This window comes from Mesocricetus auratus, unplaced genomic scaffold (genome assembly GCF_017639785.1).
Source record: "Mesocricetus auratus isolate SY011 unplaced genomic scaffold, BCM_Maur_2.0 Super-Scaffold_100033, whole genome shotgun sequence".
Lineage (NCBI taxonomy): Eukaryota > Metazoa > Chordata > Mammalia > Rodentia > Cricetidae > Mesocricetus > Mesocricetus auratus.
This window is the reverse complement of record NW_024429213.1, coordinates 8,853,341-8,877,760: the sequence shown is the minus strand read 5'-3', so window position 1 is coordinate 8,877,760 and position 24,420 is coordinate 8,853,341. Positions and strand designations below refer to the sequence as shown.

At 39.8% G+C, this 24,420-nt stretch overlaps 1 protein-coding gene across 3 annotated transcripts in view; it reads right to left on the bottom strand.

Annotated features, from left to right (window-relative positions):
• The window catches only part of Med14 (mediator complex subunit 14), an 84,044-nt gene that overhangs the window by 9,532 nt on the left and 50,092 nt on the right, over positions 1-24,420 (bottom strand). Inside the window, exons 16-25 of one of the 3 annotated variants that reach the window (XM_021233230.2) lie at positions 24,142-24,218; positions 17,967-18,127; positions 17,735-17,881; positions 15,747-15,838; positions 14,142-14,294; positions 13,596-13,865; positions 9,956-10,093; positions 6,373-6,484; positions 2,971-3,096; positions 2,147-2,278 (exon numbers count right to left, since the gene is read on the bottom strand). In XM_021233230.2, coding sequence (XP_021088889.1) covers positions 2,147-2,278; positions 2,971-3,096; positions 6,373-6,484; positions 9,956-10,093; positions 13,596-13,865; positions 14,142-14,294; positions 15,747-15,838; positions 17,735-17,881; positions 17,967-18,127; positions 24,142-24,218 — 1,408 coding nt within the window. The remainder of the gene's footprint in view (positions 1-2,146; positions 2,279-2,970; positions 3,097-6,372; positions 6,485-9,955; positions 10,094-13,595; positions 13,866-14,141; positions 14,295-15,746; positions 15,839-17,734; positions 17,882-17,966; positions 18,128-24,141; positions 24,219-24,420) is intronic. The other 2 variants (XM_005080560.4, XM_013120870.3) reach the window with 2 other exon arrangements.

Genomic DNA, 24,420 nt, shown 5'->3' with positions numbered 1-24,420 from the left:
TGTGCTTGTTTTTTTAAAACAGGGTCTTACTATGTAGACTAGGATGGTCTTGTACTCACTGAAGTCCACCTGCCTCTGCTTCCAGAGTGCCAGGATTAAGGCATGCACCACTATGCCCCCAGCTAGAGTTTGTGTAGTCCCCCACCCCTGACACAGTAGCCTTGGAACCTGTAGACTAGGCTGCCCTCAAACTCAGAGATCTGCCTGCATCTGCCTTCCAAGTGCTGGGATTAGAGGCTTGTGGCACCACCACCCAACCAGAGTTTGTGTATTTTTAACCTGGATTAAAGATTCAGAAAACTGAAAAAAACCAAGAAAGGATAACTTTACCTTCAGACAGGCTTCTGAACATTTAAAGAAACATCAAGTTCCACTGAAAGGAAGACCAGCCCTGGCAAATTATGTTTCCTTTCTACTGAGAAAAGGATGAGAGAGGGAAACTACACATTTTTTTATTCAATGAAGGCCACACTGACTAAGAAATAGAACTGAGAAAAAAGTTTTGAAAGCAGTGGCTGCCTTAACAATTTGATATTTTAAACTTCACCACAAAGATACTTTTGACATACTGTGTATATCCCTTTACCACCAAATGACACACTAATAAAATATTTCTACCATCTATTTTAGTGAATAGATGGTCTTGACTTATAAAAAAAAGAAAGTCTTACAAATAAATAAGACAGAACAAGAAAGTAGACAAAGTATATAAAATGGTTGGAATGAAATAAGAGACACTAGAGACAAATGGGCATTCTTAAAGGAAATTTGAATTAAATAAGTGAAATTTAAGTAATAGTAAAGAAATGTATATCCAATAGTAAAACACCATTTCTTCACCTAGCAAAATGGCCAAGGTTTGTTTCTTTCTTTTTCTTTCTGATTCGTTTCTTCCTTCCTTCCTTCCTTCTTTCCTTTTCTTTAAAAGATAATCTTAATATCCCAAGATGATAATGTTGCAGGACAACAGACATCCCCCCCCATGGTGCTACAGGAAAGTGGTAGGGCCTATGTTGCAATTCACCCTATGTTGCAAAAGCTTTAGAATTTCTCAATTGTGGTACAACCTCAATGACATTTTTAGGAACTTACCTAAGGGGATTATCATGGATTTGAGTACAAAGGGTACTATTTTAAATTGTGAAATAAAAATGGAAACATTCAAAATAGATACAATACAGAAGAGTAGTCAAGTTATGCTATACCTGGACAAGGGATATTATGAAGCCATGTAGTATGATGATGGGGAGTTTTCACTGACAAATGATCAAACACAACAGTATTAGTAAAAAGTAAAGTCCTAGCTAAAATGCTTGAAAGACTGAGGAACTTCTTTATGCTCTGATGTGGCATGGTGTTAATTTAAACAGTGTGTATAATATGCTGCCGTGTGGAATAGGGAGGTGTGTGTGTGTGTGTGTGTGTGTGTGTGTGTGTGTGTGTGTGTATGTGTAAAAAAGGTCTGCAAGAATATATCAGAAATCAGGTACTGGAGAGATGGCTCAGTGGTTAGGAATACTTGTCCTTCCAAGGATCCATGGTTTGGTTCCCAGCACACACTGTGGCTCATAACTACCTGCAATTCCAATTCCAGGGGATCTGATGCTGTTAATCTCAGCACTTGGTAGAGAGGTGGAGACGGGGTGTTTCTGTTGCTATAAGTTAAGAGGCCAGCCTGGACTATACAGTTTGGTCTTGGCAACAAACACAAAGGGAACATTTCACTGACTACCTCCACCTGATCTTTATTTGCATCCATTCAATATGCTGAAAATTGAAGATTCAAAACAATTCATATGGTCAAGTACCAAGATTTGGGGAGGGTTAAGGGGGAGGTATCTGAGGGATGGACAAGCCAATAGCTGGAGAGCAAGCACAGAAAGACACAGGAAGACCAGAAAGCAGGCAGCAGCTAACATGCAGGACAAAGCAAAGCAAGGAAAGAGAGGAAGACAGTCACAAACAACAAGTCAGTGCCTCTGTATGGAAAAACTATGAAAGAATGTTCCTTTTTTTTTTGGCCAAGTCATGTTTTTGGTATTTCTCAATAAATAAGCACTAGATTTTCAATAATAAATCTAATTTAACAAGAATCACTTTCACATCATGCTCTAAATGCTACAGCGATTTCTGTGTGTGGACTCACCATGTGGACTAGCAAAACTGGCCCCTGGTCCTATTGAGATTCCATGCGAGGATGGGGGAGGAGTTGGAACAAAGGACGCTGGTGATGGGGCTCTCAAAGCCCCACTGGGGGAGCTGGCAGCATGCAGATTTCCTAATAAAGGAAAATAATTACAGATGATCTTGCAGGACACATCATGTCCTGTCCAAGGACCACAGGTTACAAAAATCTCCCTACAGACTACAGAGACAAGCAGAAAAGGTCCCATAAATAGCATGAAGGACTATTGGGAAGACTTTACTATTACAAGGAAGCTCAAGTCCACAGGTCCATGCTGTAACTCTCATACACTAACTGAAAATAAATTGTGTTCAATACACTTTTTAGTCATGTATTCAGTCAACAAGTAGGTGACTTTATCAACTTTTTGCCAAGCACTGTTCTAGGCATGGAAGTCACAGTTAACATAAGAGACAATTTCTGTCCTCATAGAGCATGCGTTCTAGTAAAATTAGCATCTATATAAGGTTATGACAAGTGCTATGGATAAAACAGGTGCAAAGGAAAAGAGCAATTCTTTGTGGTGGCAGAAGTCAAGTCTCTAAAGGGACACATTAACCAGACAGGAAGAAAGTATAGGACATAGCACAAGGAATAAGATAATCCAGGTAAAACAGAAGAGCTCATTTAAAGGCCCCAAAGAAGGGACCGTTTGTGTGACAGGGCAGGAGCCAGGGTGCTGGAAAAGAGTAAACAAGGGTGGCATAAGAGAAGATGACAGAGTTGAGAGGTTAGTTACAGACTGCACATGAACTTGTAGGCTATTCTAAGGATATATGGCTTACTTTGGATGATAATCAACCAGTAGCATCTGGAGTAGAAGCCACTAACTTCTGTCCTAGAAGAAGCACTCTGCTGGCTAGTACTAGCTGCAAGGGTGACTGAAGGTTGAGTAGAGGTACTGCAAGGTGCTTGAATTTGGGATTGAAAACAAAGGATAGTCAACAGCATTTGGTAAATAACTCAATGTAGGTGTAAAAGCAAAAACTGTTCTGCATATTCTGATAGCTATAGCCTGCTTAACATGACAGAAGGGGTTGTCCCTTTCTGAACTAAGGTATCTATGCAAGGATCAGGACCCAAGACTAGGAAACTAAATATTAGGTGGAAGTGAATAATTCCTCAGTGAGGTATAAATTACATACAAAAGCTGGGAGACAGGCACTTAAAGCCATGGGACTGATTTTTAACTTTGAGGGCTTTGAAAGGGAGAACTACAGCTATTAAAACTAGAATAAACTCAACATATAAATACTTGCTATATTACTATTCAGCAGGTTTCAAACTCATTACTACAATATAGGATAATTTCATTTTTTTATGTTCTACAATACTTAAGCAATATCTCATACTCCATAAATATCAACTTGATTAACCTTTATGTATAATATTTACCCATTTAGCTGTATGATCTGACACGTGAATTAACTTCTCCATGCCTCGGTTTTTCTCCATAAAATGAGAATAATAATGGGACCTATGGCTTAAGTTTGTTGTGATAATTAAATGAGTAAAGCGCTTAGAATAGGGCTTGGCATATTCATAGCAAGCACTGTATACCTGTCTACTAATATAATCATTGAAAGTTTATTTTCCCCTTCTTCTTATGCAACAATCTCCACTCTTCCTAGAGACATACTCCCCTGGGGAAATCTCCCCTTGGAAATCTTCAGAACTTTTATAACCATATTTAAGAGAACTTCCCTCTGTAGTTTTGAAAGCAGTTCCTTTCTGTTAAGAAAATGAGCCCCTTTGTGACTCCAAATATGGATGGCTGATCCAGTAAGGACCAAACTTTTGGAAAAGGCCCTGTTTCTTCATGTTCTGGCCATTCAGGACAGTGGACTCTGGGACCTCAGGCTCCACACACATAATGTGGTCTGCCTGGAATACCTACCTAGTCTGTGTTCTTGCAGCTGGCCTGCTCCAACCCATCCTTCAGGTCTCATCTTGACCCATGGCAAGGTAAAGAAAGCAGGCAAAGAAGCATCTCTGGGACGGAAATGGCCAGTGTTCTACCAAAAAGTCTAAATGACCCTTTTTTAAGGCTCAACACATGAGGAATTACAGGTGGAGACTATTGGGGAGTCTAAGCAGAGGAACCATACACACACTGTCTCTAAAAAAATAGGAAACTGAAAAATTTTTGTAAAAGAAACATCAAGGATCTGGCTGCCTGCTTTCTTTCCCTAGAAATCCTCTGTAAAACAAAACCACCTGCTATTGTAACAATTTGAAGAATAATCTGAGTGGCTGTGAGAGAGGCATGCAGCAGAGGAAGAAGCTACCAAGATGAGACTGGCTGAGCAATGGCAGTTGGACTATCAAGTAGTCTAACCTGGAACCAAGGCAGATTGCAATGGGTTGGTCAGAGAGGTGTATGTACAGGTCAGGTTCCAGACTAAACACTATGTGATTTATTTCACTCAAAATACTTTATGCTATTCTCAGTTAGCAATGGAATAAGTGGACTAAACTAGCCAGACCCCTTCATCTCTTATCGGACTAACAGGTTCTGCAGGATCATGTGCATTTCATATATATATACATATACATATATATATATGCAACACTTATACATGTATATATGCATTGAGGGATTTTTAAAGAGTAATTTAAAAGAAAAAGAAACCCACATAAGATTTAAATATTAGGGGGCTGGAGAGATGGCTCAGTGGTTGAGAGTACTGGCTGATCTTCCAGAGGTCCTGAGTTCAATTCCCAGCAACCACATGGTGGCTCACAACTACCTCTAGTGGGATCTGGTGCCTTCTAGGTGTACATGCAGATAGAGCACTCATACATAAAATAAATAAATATTTTTAAAAACTATTTAAATATTAGTAAACTAAAGGATGTTCTTATCATTTGAGAATGCTCAGCTTTCTAGCTAGATTATATGTGTGTGTGTGTGTGTGTGTGTGTGTGTGTGTGTGTGTGTGTGTACATTTGTGTATGTGCGAGTCTATGATATAAGGATGGAACCCAAGCCCTCACATGTTAGACAACTGCTTTACCAATCAATAAGCAACATCCCTAATCCTGAGGTTTTAGTAATAAATTCAACAAAAAAATTACTTTACAATTTTCACCTTCTTGTACTAGTAAGAATTGAACCCAGGGCCTCATGTATGCTATGCAAGCACTTAACCACTGAACTCTTTCTGTATTGTCTGCTTTATGAGGTCTTGAACTTTGATACTGTTGTTTCAGCCTCCCAAGTAGCTGAGATTACAGACTTATACCACCAGGCCTGGAAAATTATTTAATTTCTTATATTTTACATGTAATATTACATCATATATCTTTTGTGATAAAACAGTTTTGTTTTAATTTTTCATTATATTGATTTAACTATGGGAGCTAGAAGGTAGGTTATTTCCCTCAAGAAATATGACACCTGTGCCATTTGTTAGATGGTAAGTGGAAGCCAGGGTCTGGTACCCAAGCTCCCTGTTTTAAGTCGTCAAGAGATTCCAAAGAATAATTCAGTTAAAATTAAAAACTTGGCATGTCACCCACATTTTACAGTGCATAGGAGAGTCCAGCAAACAATTCTTCTGTCAGGACAAATAAGGTGTGAAGTGCCTGACTCCAGGAACTGGAGAACAGATTACTGTCTTGACAAACAGAGCGGTAGTAGAAGGACAGAAATCACAAGTCAGGAATGGTGGTATACCCCTGAAACCCCAGTATTAGGGAGGAAAAGGTGAAAAGATCATGACTGCAAGACTATCTTTGGCTACATATTGAGTTTAAGGCTAGCCTGGGAAACATTAGACCGTGTATTAACAAAACAAAGAGAGTGAAAAGGTGCAGCCATGGATACCACATAAGCTGATACAGCTTTGTTTCAATTTGTTCATTTACTTAAGAAGATAGGCAGTGGGTAAGATTTGACCCCAGGCCTACAACTATCAACTTCTAATACAGACCATGAGATTAGTAGCAATCCTGGGAGTGGTGCAATGAGTCTGGCTCTAGGCACTTGAAACATGTCTTATAAAGTGCTCAGAAACCACCGCAAATGTGAATGCCCCAACACTACTCCAATAAAAGCAGCCAATTATTTAGCCAGACCAGAAAATGACACTGAAGTGTGAGGCCACGTGTGCAGGTCTTCTTCTTGGGTATGTGTGTTTTGGAATCACAAGGTAAACAGGAAAAGAGAATAAGTCATATCTTACCTGGAGACTGTGTGTGTATCATAGAGGGGGACTGATTAATTGTATTGTGATAGGAAGTAGGGGGTGAAGTAAGAGGGTAAGCGCCGGAAGTCCCTGGCTGCTTTGGAAATGGCTGAAAAAAAAAGAAAGAAAAGTTAATGTTGGCATTCTGGTCAACCACAGAGAGAGTATTACGTCTGGCTTTTGGTCATTAAGCCAACATTAGGGTTTGCCACTTCAGTGATTGGCAAATAAGAATAATTTTGATATAGAACTATTCAAAATACACATCAAACATACAAAATATGAGGTCTATAAAATGCTGACTTGCAAGTGTCTGAAAACCAGTAAAGCCCTCAATTCTCACCTGTTTCCATCACTGCTTCTGTCCCGCACAGGATCCTTTGTTCGTTTTATCTGCCATAGGTTTGTATCTTTTATGTTAACGTCCATGAAATCACAGTGGATCTTTAAATTCTCACTAGTTTAACCTCTACCTTCTTTAGCAGCAGACAAAAAGTGGTACATGTAGCTGGTGATATAGCTTCCATGGCAGCACAATTCCTCCTGGTCCAATCTCCAACAACACACACACCCACACAAGTGTGCATGCATGCACACAGGAATGGTGTATATTTGGTAAAGTTTACACCTTCCTAGCCTTTTTATAAAGTTGACATATTGATAACATTTAGAAAATATAGAAAACATTTAATTACATAAACACCTTTATATTGATTCACTTTCTGACTCTGTGCTTGTGCCTTCAACACTTCCACAATGATTTTCGGCTCCTCAATGAGAAAAGCATGTTCTGTCCTGTCATGTTCACTGCATGGGCATACACCACTTGCAGATTTTGGTTCTTTCAAAGCCTTCTTGGTACAAAGGTAACTAATCCTATTGCCAGAGGTTCAAGATAATCTAGTTTTGGTAGAGGCTGTATTGTAGGAAAGCCCACAACCGAATGTCAAATGTTGGATCATTTTGAATGCCTCTGAGCACCATCTCCAGAAAAAGAAAAGGGCAAAAAAAATCTTAAATGCACAATTTGATGAATGTTAACTAGCCAGACATGGTAGCACATGCCTATAATGGCAGCACTGAGGAGGCAGAGGCAGGTGGCTTTCTATAATTTTAAAGACAAACTAGTCTACATATGAATTCCAGGCTAGCCAGAGCTACTTAGAAAGACTCTGTCTCGAAAAATAAAGAAAATAAATAAATTACAGATTAACTACGAGCATACCAGTTTTTCAAGTCTTTAGCACGTCCTCATAGATCTGTAACTGTTCTGACTTCCATCATTCCTACGCAGTCTTCCTTTTGCATTTCATATAAATACTAAAGACACCAAGACTAAAGGGAATTCCCAGGATCCACAAGATGAAAGAAGAGCTGACTCCAGCAAGTTGTCCTCTGACCTTCACATGTGCTATGATACTTACAAGCACACAAAATAAATAAGTGGTTGAAAAAAGTTTGAGACTGTTGTGGCACTCTCAGAATGACACAGGCAGGAAGATCTCTGTGAGTTGAGGCCAGCCTAGTATATACAGGGAGTCAAGGACAGTTAAGAATTCTGAGAGGCACTGTCAGACATTTGATTTTGAAAATAAACAGCACGAGCCAGGCGATGATGACCCATGCTTTAATCCTAAGATTTGGAAAGCAGAGGCAAGAGGGTCTCTGTGAATTTGAGGCCAACCTGGTCTATAGAGCAAGTTTTAGGACAGCCAGGGCTGTTACACAGAGATACCCTGTCTTGAACCTCCCCCCCAAAAGATATAAACACCTACCAAAAAAAAGCAAAGAATTCCTAGAGTTTTTACAAAGTGGTAAATTGTTCTCAAGTTCCTAGAACATCCTAATTTTTCCTTAATCTACTCACATCTAATCCTTTCACCAGTTGGAGATTTCATATCCAGTTTGAAATGATACAGGTACATAGAACTCTCAGCAAATCAGAATGTTTAATAGGCTACAACATCACATTTTTCAGTGACCAAAACAATCCTTGGAGAATCAACTAACAGATTATTTAGGATGAAGGTAATAATGGATCAGACCTCCATCAATTGACACTAGCTCTGCTATAGCTGTGGCTAATATCCAGCCATCTCAGTCACTTCTTTCCAAGAATATGTGGCTCACTCTTTGCCCAATATCAAGTCCAGAAAAGATCAATAATATAAAAAAAGGGTCCCACAATAAATACTGCTGCTACTACTGATAATAAAAATAAATACTCCTGCCGGGCAGTGGTGGCACACGCCTTTAATCCCAGCACTGGGGAGGCAGAGGTAGGCAGATTCTCTGCAAGTTTGAGGCCGGGCTGGACCGATAGCCTCCAAAACAATACAGAGAAACCCTGTCTCGTAAAGACCAAATAAATAAATAAATACTCCTGTGCTGGGCAAGGTCGTCCTCCGCAGTGGTAGCACAGCAACTTCATCTGAGTCAACATCTGTCAGAGCCCCACTCTGGCTACAGAGGCATTCATACAAGGTTTTGCTGGGCTACCTTGCATTTTTTTTTTTTTTGGTTTTTCGAGACAGGGTTTCTCTGTAGCTTTGGAGGCTGTCCTGGAACTCACTTTGTAGACCAGGCTGGCCTCGAACTCACAGAGATCCGCCTGCCTCTGCCTCCCGAGTGCTGGGATTAAAGGTATGCGCCACCAACGCCCGGCTGCTACCTTGCATTTTTACGAAGGTCAGGAAGAGAACCAAACACAGAGGAAAGAAACCTAAGAAAATGCCAGGAATACATAAATCTCTGATGTGTGAGAGTCTAGTACTCTTAGAAAGACACAAGCACCAGCAAGTTGCACTTACGAAGCATAAGTAGTCAGGGCAGAAGCAAGGCAACCCAAGAACATTCATTGTACAGTGCTGTATTGAAGAGTCTTGGGGAGAAGCAGTGAGGTACTTTATTAAAAAATTACCTCTGAAGGATGTGCCTCAGAACCTTGCCAACAGCTTGTATGTTCACATACAACTAAAATCAGAGTTGCTAAAGAGCCTTCAGCCACTTTGTCTGGGCTCTGACACATGGGCACTGGCCTGTTCCAGGCAAGGGAATCACATGGGACTGGTTTAGAGACACAAGATCACTGACTACCTTCTATTGCAACAGAGCAATCAGAGTGAGAACAAAGGCTAGCTTCAGGGCTGCTCAACTCCCAGACATGGGAAGGAGTCAGAACAGAGCCAGAACACAGCTGAAAGCTTTGGAGATGTGATCATATGGCTTGGCGAAGCTATCTGAGGAAGAACCCTTGAAATGGTACTCTGCTCTGCTGAATTGGTCATTCATGACATAGTAAGGTTGCTCTACAGCAAGTTGCCTTGTATCCTGCAAATGACTTTTTTCCCCATTTAGACTCTCATTGCTTTAAGAAGATGTGTGGTCTGAGAACCTGAGGTCAATGCCTTTTCCATTACTGCTTATTTCATATCACTGGAGGTCTCGTTGTCTCCGTCACTATTTCTTTCTTATAAGGATTTCCTGGGCTTCTTGGGCCTTCCAAAGACTTCTTGCTTTTCAACAAAGAAATGCTGACACCTATAGAAGCTGTGACAGTGGAATTTCAGGGACACATTACCTGTTGCTGAGGTGGCTGGAGCTGTGATATTAAAGAGTCCATCATATCACCTCCTATAGGAGATGGGGGGTTATCATCCTCATTTACAGATCTTCTCCTTGCATCCTGATTGCTATCAACAAACATGTTCAGGAACGTCTATGAATATAAATGAGCAAAATTAGTACAACAGTTTAAAAGCATCTTGTACATGTATTTGTGTGTGTGTGTGTGTGTGTGTGTGTGTGTGTTACATCTGAAGTGAGACAGCTTTATTTATTTGTTTGTTATTGGTTTTTTTGAGGCAGGATTTTTCTGTGTATATCCCTGGCTATCCTGGAACTCACTCTGTAGACCAGGCTGGCCTCGAACTCAGAGATCCACCCACCACTGCATTCTGAGTGCTCGGATTAAACGTGTGTGCCACCACCAGAAGAGCCAGCCTTTTTAAATATAATATGATATCAAAAACTTAAGCAAGGCTAATGGAGTTTGTCTCAAGCAATGTTTTTCTGCGTGTGTCTCTCAGTTAATGTATGCGTCTATGTGCAGGTACAGGTCAGGAGGGGTACTGGGTGTCCTCTTATTTTAGACAAGGTCTCTCACTGAACCTGAAGTCCTCCATTTAAGCTGGCTGGCCATGACAATCCAGTGATCCACCTGTCCCCATTCAACAGTGGAGTTACACTCACATGTAGCCATGCTTGGCTTGTTCTTTTTTTATATGGGTGCTAGGAATTTGAACTTTTCTTTCTTTCACAGCAAATGTTCTTATCCACTGAGCCACATCCCCAGTTCCTGATTCTCCTTTTAATATCCCTTTTCCGATCTTCAAATAAGATGTCATAATTTTATCAAAACAAAGTCTTTCAGAGATGTGTAAGACACATTTTATCTCCATGCCCCACTAAAATTACTGAAAAGAAATTTAAAATAGTAAGTCAAAGACAAAAAGAATGAGAAAAGAAAAAAAGTAGTAATGCACTCTCGAAGATGGTGAAGCAGATGGGTTAACCGCCTGATGAGCAGAGTCCTAGTCTAAGCTAGCCAAGAAGCAAAGCTATTTCCATCCAGATTCTCAAGACAGTGCCAGATACCTCGGCAGTTGAAAGCACAGGCTGCTCTTCCAAGCGCCCACATGGCAGCTCACAACCGTCTGTAACTCTAGTTTCAGGGGATGCAGGCACACAAGTAGTATACACACATACATGAAGACCAAACATCCATTCATATTAGACACCACCACCAACAACAAAAGGATTGATTCTCTATTACTGTCATGAGAACTCTGTGCATTAGTGTACCACCATCTCCTGAAGGAGGAAACCTGGGTTGGTGGTGGGAGAACTTCAGGATCAATTCAGAGAAAGGGTACCATACTTAAACTAGGTATTAAAGACCATATTTTTAAGGTAGAAAAGGCTTTTTTTTCTCTTCTCTTTTGACCTCTTGCAATTGAGGAATCAGATGTGCAGCATCTCTGCAAATTCACAACGGCCCAACAAAAAGACACAAAACTACTGACTTGGGGAGTATGGCCAAGCAGATTCTCCTATGATGAACACCAGAGTCTCCATATATAAGAGCAGAGAGTTAAGAAAGACACCAACACAAACAAGAGGAAAGTTCCACAAAGGCAAAAAATGGAGTTTACATGGGAAGACGAGAGGGAAGAGAAAGTGGCATATATATAAGCAAACATGCTATAAAGTCTGGGGAGATGGATCAGGGGACAGAGTGCTTGAGCCCCAACACTGAGGTACAATCCAGGAGTGGCAGCACACATTTGTTTTTTTTTTTTTTGTTTGTTTGTTTGTTTGCTTGTTTGTTTTGGTTTCACTGTGTACCTTTGGAGCCTATCCTGGAACTCACCCTGTAGACCAGGCTGGCCTCAGACTCATAGAGATTCATCTATCTCTGCCTCTGAGTGCTGGGATTAAAGGTGTGCGCCAGCACAGCCCTGTGGCAATGTACCTAGCACTGTGGGTAGAGAGGAAGAATGAAACAAAAGGAGACAGAACGACACAAGATCACTGAGGCTTGTTGGCTGCCAACCTACCTCAACTAGCTTCAGGTTTGGTAACGTACTGTGTCTCAAGAAAGTAAAGCAGAGTGATAAAAGGCAGACATTGGCATTGACATCTGGCCTCCAACAAACACAACCACATTATACCACACATAAAATAGAGGCCAAGTCTAGGATGGTTACAACAGAGGTATTAGAAACATCTAACAGAAAACATGAAGAATCAAAGCATCATGCAAAGAACTTTCCCAGGGCAAATGGATGTACATATTCAGATGCCAAGAACCAACTTGGTAACACAAGGTTCAAGCCAGGAAGAATCCAAAGTAGCAAACAAGGAAGCACATCTTCAAACATTTTATAAAAATGATCACAGCCTAGAATCCTATACTTAGGCACTCTCAGTGAGATGAAGGTAACCACTGTCAAACACACTAGGTCTCAGACACACTCCATGGTCTGCATGACTCTCTTGTGTACTTTCTCTCAGGCGGCTACTACAGCAGATTTACTACCAAAACACTGAAGTAAGAAAAAGACTGTAATGGTCTGTAATGCTACTCTGGAATGTCAGCTAGAATAATTATACATACAAAAGACAAACTTCTAGGTGTGCTTATGAGGCTGGTTCTAGAGACCTTTAACTGAGCTAGGTTAACCCATCCTGACTGTGGGCTGCAACCTTCCATGGGCTTGGGGTCTGAAGTGCTGAACCCAATAAAAGATACACTAAGCGCAATGCCTGCATTCAATTTGCTCTGCTTCTTGACTGTGAGCACAATATAACAATGCACCTCAAACTCCTGCTGCCATGCCTTCCCTGCCATGAGCCATACCAAACCCTCCATCCTCACTTTGACCAGGGTTTTTTGCTTGTTTCCATGTATATGTGTACATGTGGGAGCACATGTGTGCAGGTGCGTGCATGTGTAGGCCTAAAGGTAACATCAAATATCTTCATAAAAACAATAATACTAAAAAATATGCAATCACAATTGCTACCTAAGTATATTGCAAAACCAGGAGAAAAGCAAATGTATTTTTTTTATATAATGGGAGCAGCCTGAAGGAGGAAAAGACCACATAAAACGAAATTTCCAAAGTAGTACATCCTCCTTTTTCAGGGTGGGAATTATGATGCCCTTAAGCAAAAACTCAACAAGTGACAGTGTATCTTGCTACTTAGATGCATGGTTCCTTCCATAAATACCAAGAGAAGCAGATGCCTAACAAGTGAAAACAGGTTTATGTTAGGAATGGGAACATACACGGAGTGGGGTAAGGGGGGGGGGGGGGGGAGTTTACAAAACCAGCCTTTGGAACTATTTGACTCCCAACTATGAATACAAGCATCTGGCTCTCCATGAGGCTCTCCAGCAATAAAGTCTCCCTTTAAAGTCCCCAAGAACAAATGCTTACTCATGAGGGTGAGGAAACAAGGGGCCTCCTAACATTCCATGTACACAGAAACTGTACTTAATGCAAATTCTAGATCATCCAGAAGGAAGTTGCAAGGAAGATACATCAATTTTACTACTTACTAGATTCTGATGGAACAGCATTTCTCCTTCAGAGCAATTGTTTTTCAAATTACGTTTGTTTATTCTATCATTCTGTAACATTGAAGTTTATTACCTTTAATCCTGGGGCAGGATAGAAGCCTTCAACTAACTTGCTGTTATCAAAAAGACTATAGGCACCATCTCGTATTGCCACAACACCTCGACTACGGCAATATATGTCAATGCAGTACATGTTCCTGAAGGCCAGTCTGATATGGGTGGATGACTGTGGTAGAATGGAGAAACACTGGTAGGCGGTGTTAGTTCTCTGAGTCAAGCCCAACATTGGCACAGTAGGGAGTTTGTTGATGGCATTTAATGGTGCCTGAGTATCAAACAACACCTAGAAGAAACAAATACAGAGAGGTCATCCAGTTGCCGTGCAACTGCTAAAAACCTAGAATTTTTCATGTATCACTGTCACAAATGAGCATTCTGGCATATCCTATAAAACTTTCTGTTTAATCAAATTAAGTTCTCAAGACAGTGTTCAAATCATGTAAGATGAAAGCATCCATCTTAGTCATTAAAGATAAATGCAGATAATTTTTGAGGCATTTTGCACAACACACTACCACCAATAGGTCTTATTTTTAGACAGAACATTGAACTTAATTACCTGTAATAACTGAACCACATTTGGTGTTTTGTTGAACATTTCTTGAAGTTGATGGAGAATGGTATTGTGACAGTTACTGCAACCTGAGTTTGGGCCAACTGTTCCCAAAGAAATGTGAAATTTCTGATGAATGGAATTCCACTGGATACTAATCTAAATCAGAGATAACACATGTTAAAAGACGGCAAAGTAACAGATTTGAGTTGAAGAACACAATGTTTAAAAAGTTGCCAAACATCTAAATGATATCTTTTTGTGAAAATGAGCAACATGCTAAAATTTGGACCCAAACTTGAAATGTACGGTTAATACAGATCAGTAAAGCCCCTGAGCATGTGTTATCAGCTCCTTTTTACTATATAACCAGAAAAAAGTCATTAAGCTTTGATAATGATCACTAGTGTTCCTCAGTTGTTTCTTCTTCTCTTCAACTGCACACTACTATTCTCAGTACCACCGATTAAGGAGCACTGTCATAAAAGAGAAGGATGCTACCTCAAACACAGGTTCATTCAAATACTAGGTTTTAAAACACAAGTAATACTGATATTACTACATGCAGTAGTGTTTAGAGAGAAACAACTTGAATTTCTAAAGATTTGTTTGTTTGTTTGTTTAATGTTTGTGAGTGTTCTCCTACAAGTCTCTATGTGTACCATGTGTGGTTGATGCCAAGGAGGCTAGAGGAGGGGACTGGGGTTCCCTGGACCTGGATGTACAGAAGGTTGAGAGCTGCCATGTGGTGCTGGCAACCAAAGGGGGATCAGCTGTGAGTACAGGTTCTCGCCTTAGCCCCCAACTGATTTGTTTTTAATAAAATAAAAAAGTAAGTATAGATACAGGGAGCACATTTAGGGTTAAGCTAAGAGCAAAGAATGATTATATTCATATAAGTCAAACCAAAGCTACATTGTATTTCTCACAGCCACTCATGAATATTCTTCTTAACAGTAATCAGTCATAAAAGCCAACTTATTTGAAATCAGTGAAGGGAAAATATTACCAAAAATGTCTGTTTTAAAATCAAGATCATTCGTGTGTCCATAACACAAAGAGGGATACTCTCTCAGCCTGGACTCTTAGGGGAGTGCCTGGACCCTGCCCTGAGTGAAATGACAGACTCTGGATATCCCCTATGTGGAAGGAAGTGGTGATAGGGTGGGAGGATGGGGGATGGAGGGAGGGTGCTGGAGGAGGGCAGGGAGAAGGAACTGGGATTGACATGTGAAGCAAGCTATTTAAAATAAAGTAATAAATTTTTTTTAAAAATTAAAAAATCAAGATCATATATACTTTTTTTCTCAATTTCAAGGGATTAAGTATTACATCACACTTTATTTCAGCAAAGCATTTAAAATTGACCATTTTATCAATGGTTTGACTTGGGCCCTTATTAAAGGCAGTTTTAGGTTTTTTTCTTTCTTACGTCACACTTTTGATATGTAGCCTAGGAAAGTTGTGAATACAAGATCCTCCTGCCCCAGTCTCCAGAGTGCTGGCTTAAAGGCATGTGCCACTATGCCTGCCAGATTTCATTGTTTCAAGTTCTTAATTTTTAAAAGTTACACAAAAAAGGACCTTCCATGGTTTAATCCATAAACTTACTGAGCTTCCTTTGGTGGTTCCATAACACAAGATAAGTTTCCGATAATTATAAACACGGACTTCGGAGAAAATATTCAGATGAGCAGGTATGTCTATGCAGAAATGAAACAAAAAACATTAATAGTACATGTAAATATTTAGAAAACAGGTTTGAAAAAGAGGGCATTTGGCATATTACATGCCTAGTTTAGTTGAGAGAAGGTCTCCTTTAAGCCCAGACTTTGCCTCAGACTCCCTATGTGTGACAGTGTATTCCTGATCCTCCTTCCTTTATCAGTCAAATGTTGTGATTACAGGCACACGTCACCATGCCTGATTTCTTTTGTGAAAGGTAGTAGCCAGGACAGAGAAGGTAAGAAACATGCTGAAAAAGTCTAGCATAATGGCTAATATAGCATATCACCTTTTCTGTCCTGGCCTCCTATGCAATCAATTTATGCCAATAACAGCTCTTCCACTAATTAGCTCTATGACATTCAGCAAAGTATTTAAGTCTCTGTGGCATGGTTTTTGTAAAATAGGGATACCTGTTTCCTAAGTGACTATATAACTTAAATGTGCTGGTGTTAGAACATACTCCAAGAATGGAGCCGTGTGAAAATTCTGAGTGCTTGTGAGAAGTTTTATGACTTCAGTTTCTTGATACATGAAATTGGTATTTGAATGAGCTTTTGTAGCCCTCCCAAGTGTAGCAGGTAGGAATGAGTTTATTTCAGACTATTCTTTCTTTGTGAAAAAGTAAGCCACTGAGCAAGAAAGTGCCCTTGCCTAGACTACTGACAGTATGCTGTCCAAATTGGACAGGCAGGACACAAAAGAAAGTGACTCAAAACCTTGCCAAGACAAGGCCCTTCAGAAAATCCTGCTGCCCAGAAATGTCTGTCAGAAATGCTAGGCCTATAGGCCAAAGATGGATGCTCCAACGTTGCAGAGGAACCTTGGGTGACTGTCCAGGCAGCCAGCTGTTTCTGTCATTTCTCACATTTTTTGGAAGTCACTTGCTTACACTTCCTGCTTACTCAGTCTATGAGAGAGTTAAAGACTAGATATAGTTTTTCTTGTTTACCAGACTCAGAAAAGAAACTCACTAAAGAAGTGTAAAGTGGCCGAGCATTGGTGGCGCACGCCTTTAATCCCAGCACTAGGGAGTCAGAGGCAGGCGGATCTCTGTGAGTTTGAGAACAGCCTGGTCTACAGAGGGAGTTCCAGGACAGCCTCCAAAACAATACAGAGAAACCCTGTCTCAAAAAACCAAAAAAAAAAAAGTAAAGTGTAAAGACATTAAAAGATAATTTGATAATGCAAATTAGAATAGGAAGAGAATTAGGTACAACCTTTTGGATTCAGCAAGATAGGATAGATATGGAGTATTTTCTCTGAATTTGTCAAATGCAAATGAACTAGACACTGTTGATATACTTACTGCCTGTATATATTGTATATAGTTATTATACTTTATTGTATATAGTTTTTCTTATATTACTTATAGCCTTCTTTTTTAAACTTTAAACAAAAAAGGGGGAATGTGGGATATTTTGTTTATGATCTAACAAAGCTTGCCTGAAGATCAGAGTGCAAAGCTAGGCACACTAGTCAGCCATAGAGGCCAGGCAGTGGTGGCACACACCTTTAGTCCCAGCAGCCACACTAGTTAGACAGAGAAGCTGGGCAGTGGTGGTGCACGCCTTTAATCCCAGCACTAAAGAGGAATAACAAGGTGGGTAGAGACAGGAGTATGCAGTCATGCTGAGGCTAGGATCACACCTTTGGTCTGAGCCTTGGCAGAGGTAAGAACTCTAGTGACTTGGCTGCTTTGCTTCTCTGATCTTTCAGCTTTCCTCCTAGTATCTAACTCCGGTTTTTAATACTAATACCAATTAGAAATTGTGCTCTATGTACTTGATTATTCTTTTTATAAAACAATGTACACGTTTTATTTCTGTTACAGAAAGAAGGTACTTTTAATTCAAAAGGACGATTGCATGTACCTGGTAGAGAACGTGCAAATTCCAACACACACTCGTATAATCGGGCAATGCTACTCCAATCATTAAGAAACATTTCAACTACTTTTCTACCACCAACAGGTTCAGACAACAGATTTTCATATGTCAGATAAACATGCCGGGATGGTCCTATAGGATTCAAAAGAGAAGATTAATAGTATTCAATAGTTTAAAACTCTATAAATATACGAAAACAGTATATAAAAGATCTCACCTTGCTCCCTGGTGGAAGTGCCATTAAGCGGACAATTTGCAAATACTAACTCTGCCACCCATGTGCGGTTATTTCTACCTTGTAGTCGGAAAGTGCAATCAAGAAGAGAGCGGTCAAGGGCCTTTTGGGTTTCTTCATTTACTCCCTTACAGGGAGGAATTCTGGTGATGAAAGACAGCACATGAAATGTATGTTACACACAAAGACAAAGAACAATGTATATGACATCAGAGCTTTCAAGTCCAACCATGCTTCTGGATCCCTTCTACAAGGAAAGGAAGGAGTTCCCTGCAATTGATAATATTTAAGCTACATCAGTTCACATCAATCTATATTAGAACTTTTTTTCCTCCCCAAGACAGGGTTTCCCTGTGTAGCCCTTGATATCCTAGAATTCTCTCTGTAGACCAGGCTGGCCCTCAACTCAAATCTGCCTGCCTCTGCCTCCCAATTGCTAGAATTAAAGGTGTGTGCCACCACTACTCAGCTCATGCTAACATTTGTAAATGAGGTTTGTCTTTGTCCACAATCTTGTTCACTAAAAGGGGTTTACTTAAAAGGGTTCTAGAGAACATTATCAAGAAAAAGCTAAGGAGGATAAAATACTTATAAATCCATTTTTGAAGACAGAATGACACAGTATAAATAATTAGGGCTCTAGAGTCAGGGACATTCACTAATTCTGATAGTTATATTTAATTGAATTCCAATTCCCATACTATAAAATCAATAGGAGAATTTCTACTGATTATGGATCACCGATGATAAAGGGATAAATGTATAAGTGGCTAATGGAACATACATTAATATGTTAATCCCCACTTGGAGTAAAAGCAAATCTTAATCATGACCTCTAATGCCCTAACAAATATCTGGACTATTTGCCCTTTGCATCTTCTTCCTTTGCAGAGTTGAACTTTGTGATAAAGTTTGATTTGTACTAACTCATTTAACACATATATAAGATATAAAAATGGAATGTAGTAGTTTGGCCTCTTAAAACCACATACCTATCCATTTCCTTCTATAGCTTTATAGACTATACATCATAATACTATGAGGTAAAATATTTTAGTTGGTAATTCAGTAGCAGATGAAATAACAAGGTACTATATTAATTATATAGTATCTCTCAACTCAAGAGTGGCTCTCCGATTTCACAATTGTTCAATATCAAGGCACTAAAATATATGTAAAGAGAAATTTGCATTAGTTCTCTTATTCAGAATACGTGGAACAGAGCTTCTCATTTTGGCAACAGAGTTGTTTTGACAGGGAATCTTTGCTGTAGAGGGCTATCTTGGGTCAGAATAGTCTCAACCTACTAGATGCCAGTAGAACTTCTGAACCCCATTTCTTAGTTAATGATGAGCCTTATGTTCCTTAAAAGGCAAAATTGTCCCACCTACAAGCTGAAAACCACTGACCTATAATTTAATAATATCAAGATTTTTAAATTTTTTGCATGTGATACACACAGGTAGGGCAAAAGATAACATTGCACAAAAACAATGTAGTATAACAATGTTGTTGATTAAAGCTTACATCACAGCTTCTCTTCAACATTCTGCTATTGTTTTTCTATATGGTACAAGATAGCCTGGAACTTTAGCAAAGCTCATGCCTTAAGTGACTAAGTTTTGAAATTAGTGGTAAGAGCCAAAAATGTCAGACAACACACAGCTGTTAAACATTTTTATAAAGCTAGCCAAGAAGAAAAAGATCAGAAAGATGAGGACAGGGGTAAGACACAGGAGGTGCTGGCAGGTGGAGTGGGCCAGGGAGTCTGTGGCAGTATTCTGGGCGCATGTGGCCCTTGGTGGCCATCTTTGTAAGCATCCTGGAGGCATAGTTTGGGCAACACCCTTCATCTACCTCACTGGGGTCTCTAGGGCAGCCTCAAAAGTGGACCGCCAGCAGTGGAAGGGCTTGGACCAGGCACCTGGCTCAGTGAACTCCCACTGCTCAGAGCTCTCAGCTGAGGCAGATGCATAGCCCCAAGAGAGGAGGGCAGGTGAGGAAGTAGGTGGTAGGAACCGGTAATAAACACTGCAGTGAAAAAGAGCTTCACCATCTAGAAAAATCTAAGGGCCATACAGCTGATAGATAATAACAGCTACAGCACCACCTAGTACAGAATCTGTGTGAAAAGGCTAGACAATTTTAACGAAAGAATCAAATATGCATTATGTTTCTAGCATCTGTGGAGATGCGTAGGGCCAATTCCACATCTTTATCAAAAGTCAAAATACAAGCTATCTAGCTATTGATAGGCAACAGTATAGGACAGGTTATTATTCTCTAAAGAACATGACTCATCTTGTGTCAGATGGTAACCCAAGTCTATAATACCAGCTACTCAAAGCTGAGGAGGGAAGATCTGAAATTCTAGGCCAGCCTGAGCAACTGTAATTTACATAGACCCTGTATCCATTCTTAGGAAAATCTAGGAAGTTAATAATGGATGTACCATAATTGATAGAGAAAATGCATTGAAGAAGAAATTGCTCCATCCAAAATACATTACAAAAGTTGTTTGGTAACATGCTTATAATGACAGCACTAGGGAGGCAATTCATGCACAGGAATTAAACTTGCTACCTAATTTCAAAACTAGCCCGATGCAACAAAAAAACAATACACTATCAAAGGGGGGGCTACTAAAAAGCCCAGAATGCATGGCAATGTTGAAACAGACAAATGACCCAGGCATGTGTAGCTTTTATTGTCAAAGTTTACATAAATAGTAAAATAGCAATGTTTGGATATATTTTTGCAGATTTATCTTCCATGCACAATTTTGGGAGACAGATAATCAACTACACAGTGGCCTCTACCCATGTTAAAAGTCAGAGATTGTTTAGAAGCCACACCAAGGACCAATGTATAATCTGTTACAGTCAGATTCAAACAATCATAGTGGATGGGGTATTTCACCATCCGGTATTTGGACAAGCCATTTCTGAAATACTTAACACTAATGGTTTCCTACTAGTTTCTCATGCTCAACTGTTTATAATGGAGGGATACTGTTGGTCCAAATCAGAGTGTAGTTATTGTTTTCACCCAATTACTGATACTGTTGTGGGAACAGACTGTTATCAGAGAAATAGATGACACCTTAAAATATTTTCTTTTTAACAATTTGTTTTGTAAGTATATGCATACATGTGCCAAGGTCAGAGGACAACCTTCCCAAGTCAGTTCTATCCTTCCACCATATGGATCCTGGGGATTAAACTAAGGAAAACAAGGTGTGCGGCAGATACCTTTGCCCCTGAGCCATTCCCTGAGTTTGGTCCATCACCTTGTTGTGGAGAGCCTTAAGCCATCTGGCATATCCCGGATTACTTCCTGTAAAATCCTCTCAGAAAAACCTTTGTATGTAAATGTATACTTAGTTTTTAATATGTAAGGATGAATGGAGAGACAGACACTGGGGGGGGCACAGGAGGACGACAGAGCTATATGATTCTCTATCCAATTGTCAAGTGTCTGGGCATTAATACTAATGATGAGTGCTTAGTAAACAAGTTGAGACCAAAACTGAGTGCATCATGTCATAAATAGGTCATTTTATAGCTAAAGTAACCAGTTTCCTGTAGACTGTATAAAAAAAAGTAACTTAAGTACTTCATATCCACCCCAACCCCCAACCCTGCCCTTTTTAAAGGCATAGTGTTTACCTGGCATGGGTTAATAGAACAAGAAGTTTATGTTTGAAGGACATTCCACAAGCTGACTTCCATTCAGCTTAGAACAGTGATACAAATCTATAATCGCAGAAATTGCAAAGTAAGAGCAGGAGGATCAGTTTAAGGCCATCCTCAGCTACATAGCAAGTTTGTGTCCACCTTGAGACATGAGAGTCTCTGTCTTAAAAGGGGGGGCACAGAACTCCTTCTTTCCACTTGTCTCAACCTAGTAAGTACAGGAATTACAAGCATGAACCATCCACATTCAACTTGTGCATTTGTCATGATGGTGCTTGGACCCTATTTGGAGTACCAAACAAATGCATTTCACATTTTAAATAACAATAAAATGTTAGCCAACTATGGTTCTGATATAGCTCGGATGATAGAACTCTTGTGTAGCAAGTAGGAGGCCTTAGGTTCAATCCCAGGTATCATGCATGGCTCGGTTTTGCATACTATCTATCTTTTATTACTATTATAAAGACTTGACTTAGGTAATTATATTTTAGATATTTATAGAAATCACATATGCTATCTGGGCATAATGGCTTATGTCTATAATCCAAGGAATTGGGAAGTTTAGTGAGGAAGATCACCATGTTCAAGACTAGCCTGGGCTATAGAGTGATATCTGTCTCATACTATTGCCCTAAAAAGTAAGAAAGAGACTACTGAGGACTTGCCCAACCTTATTCCTTATAACACAGCCATTCTGGAGGAAGCACTAAAGCAGCCAATTCAGATGGACATTTCATGTTGAGTTCGAGAATATATAAATGCAAACATATCTTCCTTTCACATTAGGTAGATTTTTAACATCAGATCCATCTGGTTATAAAATGAAAGCACAAAATCTGCCTGAATATTTCCAAGTGAGAACTAAAGGTAAGTATAAAACTTTCAATTTTAATTCTCAACTACAGCAGACCTCTGAAAGTATATCCAATGTCAATTTTTAGTTTTTGTTACTAGTGTCAGATTTTTGATACAGGGTCACCTTTGGTCATGCCAGTATGATTATGTGAACAGAGAAAAATAAAACCAGATCTCTCCTAAAGGAATCTGATAAAACTATTACTGTAAAATATACAAGAATAAAGAGCTGAGTGATAAACAGAGATGGTTCAGCAGTTAATATCGTTGTTTACTTTTCCAGAGAGCCATAATTCAATCCCCAGGACCCACATAACATTCACAACCGCCTGTAACTCCAGCTCCTTCAAGGGCATTACAACCAGAACTACACAGACATCCATGCAGATTAAAAAACTATACACATAAAAAGTTTTAAATAATATAAACTAAGAACTGAGGAAAACATTTCATGAACAAAGAGGGTTAACCTTATCTGGAAACTTTCAAAAACTTAAAGAAGTGTAATTTAGACAGCTACTCCCTGGGTGATATTGAACAACCTGAGAAATCAGGTTAAACCTCTAGGGAACCTGTTTTTGTTTCTTGAGATGAGCAACTCACTATGATGTCCACACTGGTCTTTGATGCTCTGGGCGGCCTCTTAAGTAACTGAGATATAGGAATGTGCTCCAGCTTCCAGTTTCTGACAGTTTCTTAGTGCCATTGGGAGAAGTTCTAAATTGCTGATGGCATAAGACTCTATGGGCTCGAACCCTTCCAGCTTACATTTCCATGTTCATCTCTCCTTATCTCCTGCCTTGCTGAACGTTTAGGTTCAGCATGCTGAGCTTTTTCTTACCTCCAACCATTAACATTAGCAGTTAGGACCTTCCCTGTTCTTTGGCTAATTCTCACCACTCCCAGTCTGAGTATAACTGGCACTTTCTCGGGAAAGTCCATCCAAACTATTCCACATCTCCCTGCTATGTGAATCCAAAGCATCCTGGAGGGCCTTACAAAAAAAATCAAGCCTGAAACACAGTAAATTATGTTTAACAAATGAAAGAGATGCAGAGAAATGATGCCCAAAAATGCAGCTGGTGCTGGATTGGACCTCAACAGGCTAAAGAGAATCTCCGCTGGACCTCAGCAATTCTACATAGAAATCCATCACATATATACACAGGTGTGAGCTCTGCTTTACTCTGTTTCATAGGAAAGAAACTGTTCTTCAGTGTGGCTACAATGTGTGTTACTGTGGATAACCCTTCTGTACAGTGTGAATATGTATTACTCTCACTGGTTAATAATAAAACTGATTTGGCCTATACCTAGTCAGAATAAGGCTAGGGGGAAAGCTAAACTGAAAATACAGACAGGAAGAAGCCGCCAGAGGAACAAGAAGTGCTAGAGGACAGGTCAAGCCACAGCCATAAACCACACAGCAAAATGCGGATTAATAGAAATGGGTTAATTTAAATTATAAAAGCTAATTAGTAATAAGTCCGAGCTATAGGCCAAGCATTTTGTGATTAAGCTTTTGTGTGATTATTTGGGACCAGGGAATCAGAACAGGAAAGCTCCACCTCCATTTACAGTGTAGGCACAGAATAGGGGCTTACTTTAATAAGCGAATTGCATGGCTGAAGCCATCACCTTCTACTTGCACTCCTTGATGTGGTATCTCCAGGTTGGACAACTGGAACGAGAAAAGGCATTAAACTGTAGTATTAAACTGTTTATTTTACAAAAGAAACCAGCTTTTCTCTGCATCTTATCTATTTTCATCCCATGTATTCTAGGGCCAGTGTTTCTCAAAGTGACAAATTATCAGGCATGAACCCTGTTCTTATCAATAGACTTCCATGGAACCTATAGTAAGGCAAGTGCAAGGCAAAGGA